The sequence below is a fragment of the Asparagus officinalis genome, chromosome 6, assembly GCF_001876935.1.
Source record: "Asparagus officinalis chromosome 6, Aspof.V1, whole genome shotgun sequence".
Taxonomy (NCBI): Eukaryota; Viridiplantae; Streptophyta; class Magnoliopsida; order Asparagales; family Asparagaceae; genus Asparagus; species Asparagus officinalis.
Window position 1 is genome coordinate 8727617 of NC_033799.1, and position 11826 is coordinate 8739442.

General features: G+C 35.6%; 1 protein-coding gene across 4 annotated transcripts in view; it reads left to right on the top strand.

Moving 5' to 3' along the window:
* Positions 675-11826, top strand: part of LOC109845024 (sprT-like domain-containing protein Spartan) — a 19034-nt gene continuing 7882 nt past the window's right edge. Inside the window, exons 1-5 of one of the 4 annotated variants that reach the window (XM_020414209.1) lie at positions 675-1034; positions 7375-7533; positions 7609-7684; positions 7769-7849; positions 7931-8043. In XM_020414209.1, coding sequence (XP_020269798.1) covers positions 895-1034; positions 7375-7533; positions 7609-7684; positions 7769-7849; positions 7931-8043 — 569 coding nt within the window. In that variant the 5' untranslated portion in view covers positions 675-894. Of the gene's footprint in view, positions 1035-4492; positions 5085-7374; positions 7534-7608; positions 7685-7768; positions 7850-7930; positions 8044-11826 lie in introns of those variants that run through there. The other 3 variants (XM_020414210.1, XM_020414207.1, XM_020414208.1) reach the window with 3 other exon arrangements.

The window sequence follows — 11826 nt, forward strand, 5'->3', positions numbered from 1 at the left end:
CCCACCCACCCACACACACACCAAAAAAAAGAAAAAAAAAATTCCCTCACACATCAAAGAGGGGGCTATTTCTACTTACTGATATGATGTAAGGTATTCCATGCATGATAGAGGCAATACAAGGTCTTCCCGTCATTCTTTTGATTATCCTTCAACTAATGAGTTGTTGAAAGAGTAGCTTGCTTGACTAGTTCGACAATTTTAGAACCTTCAGGCTCGTACAAAAATTTCATTTGGCTACTTACTTGAAGTTGGGACTTCATCATATTTTTTTTATGGCATGTTTGGATGGAGGATAGAGAGTGGGATGGGGAGAGAAATCTAATTTTAATTTTGTTTGGGAGTTCCATTTAAGAGGGTGAAGGAGGGGAATAGAGGGAAATTTGAATCAAAATCTTACACCATAAATTGGGATGTAATGAAGAGGTACCTTTTCCCCCTTCCTTCCTTCCCCTTCCTCCCCTTAAGTCATCTTCCAAACACACTTAAAGTCATTGACTTCTTCAAACAAAAGCTCTGATACCACTTGTTGGATCAAGTAGAAGATACCAAAAGAAGATGAAGAAGAAACAATAGAAGAAAATCATTCCCTCATATCAGATGCCTGAAAAATCATGTAGGCCAACAGTAAAGGTAAACAGAAATATTTGAAATTTCATTTCATTGCTTCCAAATGTTCCGAATATGAAGATACAAGTCTCTGTATACAACTCAAAGTACCATCCCAAGAATAACAATAGCAAAATAAATAAATTCTAAGAGCTCTTCAAAGCCAATAGACACTGCAGAGAGAGAGAGAGAGAGAGAGAGAGAGAGGCAAATTGCCTAAAACGAGTAAAATCGCCGGCTCATATGCCCTAAATCCCTAAACCCAAGGGGGGCGCTGGTTCGAAAATGGAATCGGGGGAAAAATTGGAGGAGCCCTCGGAGACCAGGCCAGATATCTTTGAGCTCTTCGGCCATTACAACTCTCTCTACTTCGATGACGCTCTCTCCGCTTGCATTGTCTATTGGAGCGATTCTCGCACCGCTAGGTCTAATCTCAACCCTCCCTCTTTCGATCTTTTTTTTCCTTTCAATTTTGGTTCTTGTAACCATTTTTGGATGCTTTGCGGCGAGTCTCAAATCGCGGGATAGAGAGAAATTGAGTTCTTGACATCAGGATTTTATTTCTTGAAAAGTTATATTTTTCAGGAGAAATTTGATATGGGTTTAGTAGTTGCATGTCGGTTTTCATGTCTTGATTATGTTGAAACGATTAGCAGATGGTAAATGTTTGAAAAAAATAAAAATAAAAAGTAAAAAAAATCCGTAGCTGGTTGTGAAAGTTGAAATGCTGAAAGTTGGGGGTGGATGGAAAAAAATTTCTAGCTACTGAAAAGCAAGGATATTTAGAGCGGTATATATCTATAAAAATGTGGTAGTAGTTGTTAAACAACTTGTCAGCTGAAAGGATAGACCTTTCATGTGTTTATTCCAGCTGTTGGGGTGTTTCGGCTCAATAATTTTAGGTATTCTGAGGTTAATAATCGTATTGTTTGTTGAGATGAATCAAATGTTTTAAGACAATCAAGAGGTCGGTAGAGGAATATCCAAGATGTTAGTGTTGTTCTAAGTTTATTGGGAATGTAATATGTGCCCAATATGTATACCATGATATGTTTACGGACTTTGGGCACTAGGTTTATTGCGAATGAAATGTTTTCTGCCAAGGTTATATTGTGCAATACGTGCCATATATGCACTTGCATATGTGGATCTATGTCGTTAGGGTGCAACTGTGCAAACAGAGATATGGCACTTAACATATTTGTATCTATTTAGTAATATCGGTTGCAGACATGCTTCGGCAAGACAAATCCATTTCTATATATGCCAAAATTGAATATGGATACTTATCGGATGAGAGGAAAATATATTCAGACACATCAGATATGGAAAAACTAATAGAATTTAAAATGTGCTATATGATATGCGAGTCATCTAAACAGATTGCTATTCTCTAATGAGTTCAAAAAGTCTACACACTTAAAGCTAGATCATGAATACCGTTTTCATATCCACTAATTCAAGACTAAAATTGTTTTAACAATCTGGTTAATGCCGAAATCCAAATATCCACATCTACCAATATTTTACGAATATCCGTATTTGTATCCTTATCCTATAAAAGTTTTAAAACAGTACCCTTACATGTATCCATATCGAAAGATATAATATCCATTTATCTGGGGATATTCATATTCTTCTATATCCCTACGTAGTTTTGGTGGGGAAAAAAATATATAGAATAAGAAAAGATCAATAAAATCAGGCCTAAATGTTTATAATGCTTACAAAGGAAATAAATATGACTATAAAAATCCACTTGGAAATTGGGATAACTGAAATCTATGTTACCTGATTTCTTCTATCATGAAGCCATACCCGTACCCAACACTTTCCCATCCTAGAATTTCATGGAAACTTATTGGATATATGCATACATATGTGCATACATTTATTAATTTATGTACTCAATTATGTGTGCGTGTGCATGTGTATCTGTGTGTGCACGCGCGTGCATGTGCATGTGCGCGTGTGTATCCAAGCACGTATCCTATGAAGCACCGACTCTTGCAAACATCCCCCGAGTCCGTGTCCGATGCTTGTAGGAGACGGACACGCGTTCGACACGTGTTCGACACGCGTCGGACACGGTGTCAACGGCGTCGACACGGTCAACTCCGCCGACTAGCGGCAGACACGGGACGGACACGGCGAAGTTGAGGGCGACACGACGAAACCAAATTTTGAAACCCAAACCCGAAATCCAAACTCGAAACCCAATTTCAAACTTAAACCCAAACCCTAACCCTAGTCGTTAGAAAACTTACTTGATTTCTCGTCGAAAGAAGCGAAGAGTCGCTGCCAGAGTCCTCCTCGTCGCCGCCAGAGTCCTCATCGTCGTCGATCATCTCCAAGACACGGTCAGTCTCTCCGCTCTCTCTCTCTCTCTCTCTCCGATCACTCTTTCTCTCTCTCCCCGATCGCGCTCTCTCTCTCTCCCTCCGATCGCTCTCTCTCTCTTCCCGATTGCGCTCTCTCTCTCCGATCGCTCTCTCTCTTTCTCGCCGATCGCGCTCTCTCACTCCCCGATCGCTCTCATTCTCTCATTCTCTCTCTTTTATAACCCAAACCCCTCTCTCTCCCCTCGATCGCTCTCTCATTCTCTCATTCTCTCTCTCTTTTATAACCCAAACCCGATCCAATTCTCTTCTCTCTCCCTCTCTCCCCTTTACTGTTACTGTTTTTAATTTTTCTTCTCTGTTATTATTTTTGTTTTTACTATATAAAAATATGAGAATAATATTTACTGTTAGTGTTACTGTATAAAAATATGAGAACTAGGATTCATACTGTTACTGTTAATTAATTAGTTAATTAATTAGGGTTTTATTTTTTAATTTACTGTTAATTATGATTTTAGTTACTGGTTTACTATTATTAATTTTTTAATTTATTGTTATTGCTTGTATTTTACAGAAATAGAACAAGAGGGGAGTTCTAATGGTAGTGGAGTACAAGATGACAAATGTCTGTTTTGAAAATATGTTACCAAATTGGAGAAAAGGGGGGAACGACAGGAGGAAATTGGAGACGAAGATGTAATTATTACAGAGAGGATTTTACCGGTTCACACTCAAGAGTTAAAAATCACCTCTTGAGAATAAGCGGGATTGGAACTAAGATGTGTTCTAAGTCAACACCCGAAAACCTAAGGGAGTTTCAAAGGACGTTGGATCAAACGGAGGCGAGATTGAGGGCTTCTAAGCCTAAGATGCCAGTTTTGCCTATATCTTCATCTGCAAGTACGACCGATATAGGTGCAAATGCAAGCATGTCGATTGGTGCAGGTGAATCTAAGAGGAGGAAGGGGTCTAATACCGTGGAACAAGCATTTAATATGGGAGCAAGGGAGGAATTGGATGCATTGATTGGTAGGATGTTCTAAACGGGGGATTATCCTTCAACTTGACAAGGAATCCATATTATGTCAAGGCTTTTGTATATACCGCAAGCAATCCAATCTCTGGCTACAAGCCTCCCGGTTACAATTTCATAAGGACCAATATCTTATAACGTGAGAAAACTCACGTAGAGAGGTTGATGGAGCCCATCAGGGGCACATGGCAACAGAAGGGGGTCTTCATTTGTAGTGGTGGGTGGGCGGATGCACAAAGGAGGCCCATCATCAATTTTATGACGGTATGTGAGGGTAAGCCAATGTTCTTGAATGCCGTGAATGTCGAGGGAGAAGTCAAGAATAAGTATTTTATCCAAGCACAGCTAGAAAAGTGCATCATAGAGGTGGGACCGAAAAATATCATCCAAATCATAACCGATAATGCTTCGGCATGCAAGACCATGGGAGGGCTTGTGGAGGGCACCTAGCCTCACATATTTTGGACTCATTGTGTAGTCCATACACTCAATCTTGCTATCAAGAATATTTATGCGGCTAAAAACACGGAAACAAATACCATGGCTTATGCACAATTACATTGGATTACAGAGATATCCGATGATGCATTGTTTATGAAGAATTTTATCATGAATCACTCTATGCGGCTTTCCATGTTTAATGATTATTCCAAGATGAAGCTCCTATCGATTGCCGACACAAGATTTGCTTCGTGGATTATTATGTTTAAGAGGTTTAAGGTCGTCAAGAGAGGCCTCCAAGACATGGTCCTTAGTGATCGATGGAGCTTGTATAGAGAAGATGATGTGGGAAAAGCTCAATTTGTGAAAGAGAAAGTCCTCGATGATTTGTGGTGGGACAAGATAGATTTTATTCTTGACTTCACTGGCCCAATCTATAAAATGATAAGGGTCACCGACACCGATACACCATGTCTTCATTTGGTGTATGATATGTGGGATACAATGATTGAGAAGGTGAAGCAAACTATTTATAGGCATGAGAGTAAAAGGGATAACGAGGAATCTCCTTTTTATGAGGTGGTTCACAAGATCTTGGTGGATCGATGGAACAATAGCAACACCCCGCTTCAGTGCTTGGCACACTCTTTAGTTCCAAGGTAATATTTCACATTTCACTCTTTAATGCGAATATTTCTATTACTTAATACCTTGTGGGCTAATTCATGTTATTAACGAATATATGTACTATCATTCCACATGGTTCATTGAGAAAGTCAATCGACAAACTCCAAATCAAGATCTTGAGATCTCTACGGAAAGAGCAAAGTGCTTAAGAAGATACTATCCTAACCCTGATGAACGATGAGCGGTGAACTTGGAATATGCTAAGTTTGTGGGGGCTTTGGAGGCTTTTAGTGATCCGGATTCTCTTTCCGATAGAGCATATATGGATCCTAAGTCACGGTGGCTTCTTTATGGTGCAAGTACTCCAAATTTATAATCATTGGCCGTAAAAGCTTCTAGGCCAACCTTGTTCCTCTTCTTGTTGTGAACGGCATTAGAGTACGTATGGTTTCATTCACTCCTTAAAAGAGGAACAAGCTAACCCCGACACGTGTGGAGGATCTTGTTTATGTTCACACCAACCTTCGCTTACTTTCTCGAAGTTCGGAAGAGTATATGGAAGGGGAATCAAGAATGTGCGATGTTGGTGGGGATACCTTTGAATCATTTCAAGGTGCCGGTATTTTAGATGTTGCCGCCCTTTATCTTGACGAGCCCACGATGGAGGCCGTTGTGTTTGAGGAGGATGAAGGAGTTGAAACCATAGAATGATCTTTTGATGTTTTAACTTGAGAACTTTATTTTTAAGATACGTGTTTGGTTGTAATTTTTGCAATGTTAGTAACTTAGTATTTTGTAGCCATGGAACTAGTTGCAACTTGAATTTTATTCTCTTGTATTTTGATATGCTCAAGATGAAAGTAATGAAAACTAAAATTTGGTATTATCTTCAAAGCAGTTACATAACTTACATTTATCATTGATTATACAAGTCAATGTTACATAATAATATAACATAAAAAATTGATCTATTTTTCTATATGTTCATCTTCTCTTTCTTGTCTTAACATTATTGTCTTCAATTTTTTAAGAGAGATTGCCATCTCGATGTCTTAATTCACACCTGCAACACACACTTTTCTTTAGTTTCTTATTTATAACCTCCACTTTACATAACAAAAAAAATATGAAAATGTAATATAAATTTAATTCAATATTGATCTATATATAATAATATATTAAAAAAATTTAGCCGTGTCGCCGTGTCTTATTTTTTTGGGTTTTGCCGTGTCCGTGTCCGTGCTTCATAGCACGTATCATGCACTTCTTGAATGTACACTTCATATGCATTTCTTGAAACTCATTGGTTGGGTTTGTTTCAACCCATACCCAAGTTCAAAACTTATGATTTAAAAGAGTTGTTCAAGTGTCTAGTTCAAACACTAGAAATTTCTAATTTATAATACTAAACATAATAAAAGAAACTTAAAAATGTGATAGGAAACTTAGTTCTATTATGACATGAATTGAAAAACAATAATGATCTCATGTAAATCATTGATTTCAATGTATATATGTAGCTGTGCCCCTATACCCCACAGTTTACAAATTTGCCATGTCCCATCAGCACCTGTACCCCTTACCCGTTTTCATGCATCTTGGACTGAAATAATATTAAATGGCTACTAAATTGCAACTAGGAAAATAACAACATTCTATTTACACAGTTATCATGTAAATAAAATCTAAAATCATTTAAATGAGTAAGTTAGATTAAGAAAAGATGTGAAAACAACTTGAATTTTGCAACATGGCATGACAACATCTGTGGACCATTCTATTGAATAACCATAAATAGTGATGGCAGATTATGAAATTATCCAAAAACAGATATACGATAAGAGGCTAATCACAATATGCCAATATTAATCATCTGAATGTCTGTAAATATGTGTGACGAGTGGTTGTCCATCACTGTAATAGAACAAAATTCCAGGACATACATAAATGTCATATTTATGAGTTATGACACACAACAAAAATAGAGGATCAAAATGCGAAAGATACACTATAATCTACACGAAAAGATGTCATGGAGAAAATAAAGGGAATAAGAAGGGCGATACACACTGTTCATTACTGTAACTGCTTGCTTATGTCTGTTTTAATATCTTTGCCACTTTGCTAGCTCTATCAGATATTGTACTCTCAGTTTGTGTATTTACTATTAAACTACTAGATATTTATACTACTTATATAAGAGTTGAACTTTTTGCCACCTCTATTGCTGCTAAGGTATTAATGATACAGTACCACAATTTTCTGTGATAGTTGATGCACGGTATGCAATAAGTAATAGACATTTTGTTTTTTATGTAACAGATCCCCTGGAATGTGTTGTTATAGGGAAGAGGGTGGGTGTGATATCCGCCTCTCAGCACACTTATTAAAGTTCTGCTCAAATACTGATCTGAAGAACATATTATTACATGAGATGATTCATGCTTACTTGTACGTCACATCTAAAAAGAAGGACCGCAGGTACACAATTGTTTTTTTTGATTAGTTGAACTACTTGTTTATATAACTCGTTTCATGGTAGAATCTGATGTTTAGTTCACACAGTTACCATGGCCCTCGTTTCACAACTATGATGAATGGAATAAACTCAAGTACCGAGACAGACCCATGGGTTAGTTAAAACTGAAAATGTTTTATTGTGGACTTCGAATAACGAATTAATGGGTTTTTTTAATTTTTATTTCTGCTCTTTTAGAGACCACTGGGTGGCTATAATATCACCTCATCCCATGATATCAGAAAGGAAGCTGATTGCAACAGAGTTCAGCGTTGGATTGTAATCCACTAGTATTTTCTGAAATATTACATTATCGGGTTATATTATGTTATGACTAATTCTATACTTGCTCCTGTCCAGTGTAAATCTTGCGGGGATTCGTTTGAGGGATCCAAGAACAGCGAACCTAATGACTGTATTGAGAATGTGTCTCATGGCGACTCTTGTGGGAACTCCTCATGTCAATGGCATAAGTAAGTATTCACAAGAACTATATATTTACTATTGGCACTTCCATGACACTCTTCTAGTAGAAATCTGGATTTTTTTTTTGCTTAATCATGTAATGAATGTTATTTCACATTGAAAAACATGCAGTAAAGAAAAGAAATAGCCATAGGTTGGGTTTAGCCATATGCTACTATTTTACCTGTGCAAAGCATGGGCGAGACATCATATGTTTATCGTATTAAGTTCAACTCTCATGTGATTTATTTCGTATCCGTTCTTTGCTCTGTGTAATGTATATATCCCATATGAAACTCTGCTATTTTATATTATTTCCAATCTATTTCTATTAAATTGCATTTGCAATTGAAAAATATCTAAAAGAAATTAGATTTAGACATATTTCTTGCAATATAAAAAAATTTATGGAAATCATATTTCTTTAACAATCAACGTACAAACTAAGGAAGCATTACTAAGTTCCAAGTTAAGGAGATATTATATTGCATCTAGCTGCAAAATAACATAGTATCATATGGTATTTGTGAGAACATATATTACATAAAATATTCTCCAGACCCACTACCATCTTCTGAGCCCCTCCTCTCCCATAATTTCATATATGTCATAGTAATCTCCTGTAGTTACGAGAACTTACATTACATCAAAATCTTCCTACAATTCTCATCATCTATTCCCACTTCTTTATTCGTTATTAACTACACATTTTTGAGTCAATGCAAGCCATCACGTGGTACTCCAAGAGAGGTTTGTGATTTGTTTGATTTCTCAGTGTTAAATTGTTGTTGGACCATGAGTTCACTGTCACATGACCAAGAGAGCTAGATGCAAGTTATTACCTGGTAATATAGTAAATTATTGCATTGTTTTGAATTTCAAAAGGATGATAATGCGTGGAATAAAAAAAATTATTTATAGCTTTTGATGTGAACATCTTGTTAGCGAAATAGTGGATGCCCAAAGGAAAATTTACTGTAGCTAATGAATTCTCCTTTAGATATAAAAGTATTTGATTTAATACATTATTTAATTTACAGAATTTACTTATGTAAATTATCATATTAGACATAACTACTAAAATTTTTATATGAAGCTGCAGAATTTATCTTATATAAAGCTTGGATCAGAAAATCTGATACATTACTTACACCAAAATTGGATAATATCTTATATTCATATAATCAAGCAACTTCATTATAATCAAGCAAGTTGTTGAAGAATCGCATTATAGTCCACAGCAAACACTTAAGTGATTTTTCAAGAGCATCAAAAGCATGAGTCACACAATAACATCAAACCCACTTTCCTCTCACTCATAAATTTCCCGAAGGACAAATACTCATAACTGAATATTTCATGAAAACAATAATCCATATTGGTTTTGTTCAAAATAAGCCATAATTCACTATAATAAAATCGAGGTAAAAGTAAAAATTAACAATGAGCTGTAAAGTCCATAAAGCTAAAGAGGATCTGAACTTGAAAAAGATGTAGAAATGGGAGTTTGAGAGATTAATTTGTAAATGAAAGTAACATGAGATAACAAATTACAACTTTCATTGCTTTAAAAAAATTAAACAGAAGACATGTAAAAGAAAATGGCAGAAAAACAAAACATGGACAAATAAATGAAATGGAGACCTAGACTAATGTAAATATTGTACAAAGGACGAAGTCATATATTTAAGGAAGGTTTCATGCTTATTACCTTTTCTTTCCTTTCTGGTTCAATCAAAATGACATTGTATACCAAATATAGAAATAAGTTTATGCTTGTTAAATAATATAAATATCTTTCTAAAAAGATAGTGATAGTATGCCAAAAACAATTTGATATTCAAGTATATCTAAAGCAGAATTATGATAGTTTTACAAATTATACAAATCAATTATCTCATTTCAGAAGACACAAATCAATCAGCTCAGTTTAATCAACTATATCCAGAGATTATCAACACATCTAGTTTAAAGTTAGTTATTCTATTAAAGAAATTATATTTGCAATACTCGTTAAAATGAGGATAAAATCAAATAAGTTGCTGATGAGTAGGTCACATAAACTCATGATCTTCATCTTGCAATGAGAATAAAATCACATTAACGTTTCTAACTGTGTATTTCAAGGGCAATGATAAATTACATATTACAAACTGTCCAATGAGTTCCAGGTTCTATAAGTTATCATGATGTATCCCTTGTGTACCTTTACATTAGAAACTTAGTAAAATTTATATTAGAACACCTTTGACAACAAAATTTATATTTAGTAAAATTTATATAAGAAATACCTAACCAACCAATCTAAGAACAGAGAAAAATAAGATGATGATGAAGATACCAATGAATCCACACGAAGCCAAATTGTTCCATAAAGATACTTAACTGTGCACTAAAGAACCAATAAGCCATGCCCACTGATAGCGTAAACGAAAATATTAGCATAAACATACAAACATATACTAAAAAGTGAACAAATATCGTGCAAATAATGCTGGATTGAACGAAAAATGATTTGCGTAGAAATACTAAGATAAAAACTGGCTATATCTTTTTAAGAAAAGGCACCAAGAATTTGGCTACCAACATTTCATATGATGACAAACACCACCTCTTCTTTGCTCTTGGAGCAAAGTACTGTCATAAACTTCCTACAGTACAAAATAGAATGGACCAAGAAACTTATGCTCGGTTGATGGTTCTACATTACAATAACATGCTATAATTATTTAAAATTGCAAGCAATCACTAGGATAACTAAATCAACAGAGAATGCCATTTTTTATTTTAATTATTAGGATGTCAACCAACTTTAGTAGCTTCCGTTCAAATAATAATTGCAAGTATTACTATTATCTAATAAATTGTAATTTAAAACAAATAGGTAGAAAGCATTCGGTTATATCACCATCAGCTATCTAATTTAATATTGAAACAAATCAATAATCATATAGAAAACCCAAGCTAACCTGTAAAACTCTTCACTATAGGGCCTTATCATCTTCGAACTATATTTGTCGATAAGAAACAATTTAAAAAGCAAAGGGAATATCAATTCTTCTATTGCTACTACTTACCTCTTTCTGCAAGTAGAAGTTTCCCATCTAAGATCAAGACCTGAGATAAACGAATGAGGGGGGAAAAAGAAATAAATTGTGAAAAAAACATTAAACATACATATAAGAGGAATTTTCTTTTTTGGAATTCTCTTTTTTATCTAGTAACCTTCACTATTAGTTTTAGTAAATAAATCAATCAAAAACATGAAAATTTGCACTAAAACTTAGAAATTACCAACTAATCACATGAGTCTGAGACAAAAATCCAAAATGTTAAGGATTCAAAATTCAGATTTGCGGCTAGTTGTCAACTTCGAGAATTTAGGATCGAGGTTGGATTCGAAAGGTTGGTCAGATTCCGTGACGATCGAAGTTGAGATCGAGGTCAGAATCAGAGTTAATTCTGAATATCTCTCTCCTCTCGACGTTAGGCCGAACAAAAAAGAAAACGTTAGGATTTCTGAAGGAGAGAAGAGAGAGGAGGAAGGAGGAGAATTAGAGATTTTTTTTGAGAAAAGGAATTGATAAAGCTCTGGCGGGGAGGTTTAGTTGGAAACGGCGAGGCATTTGGCTGTAGAAAGGCTGAGGTGGTGGTGAAGGATTTGGTGGTGAGGTGACGCTGGAAGCGACAGTGGTAGGAGGTGGCGCCTTTGGGATCATCATGATGACTTTCATCTTGTTGGTGCTGGTCGGGATCAGAATCTGAGCGGCAGTTATGTGGAGGGGTTTTGA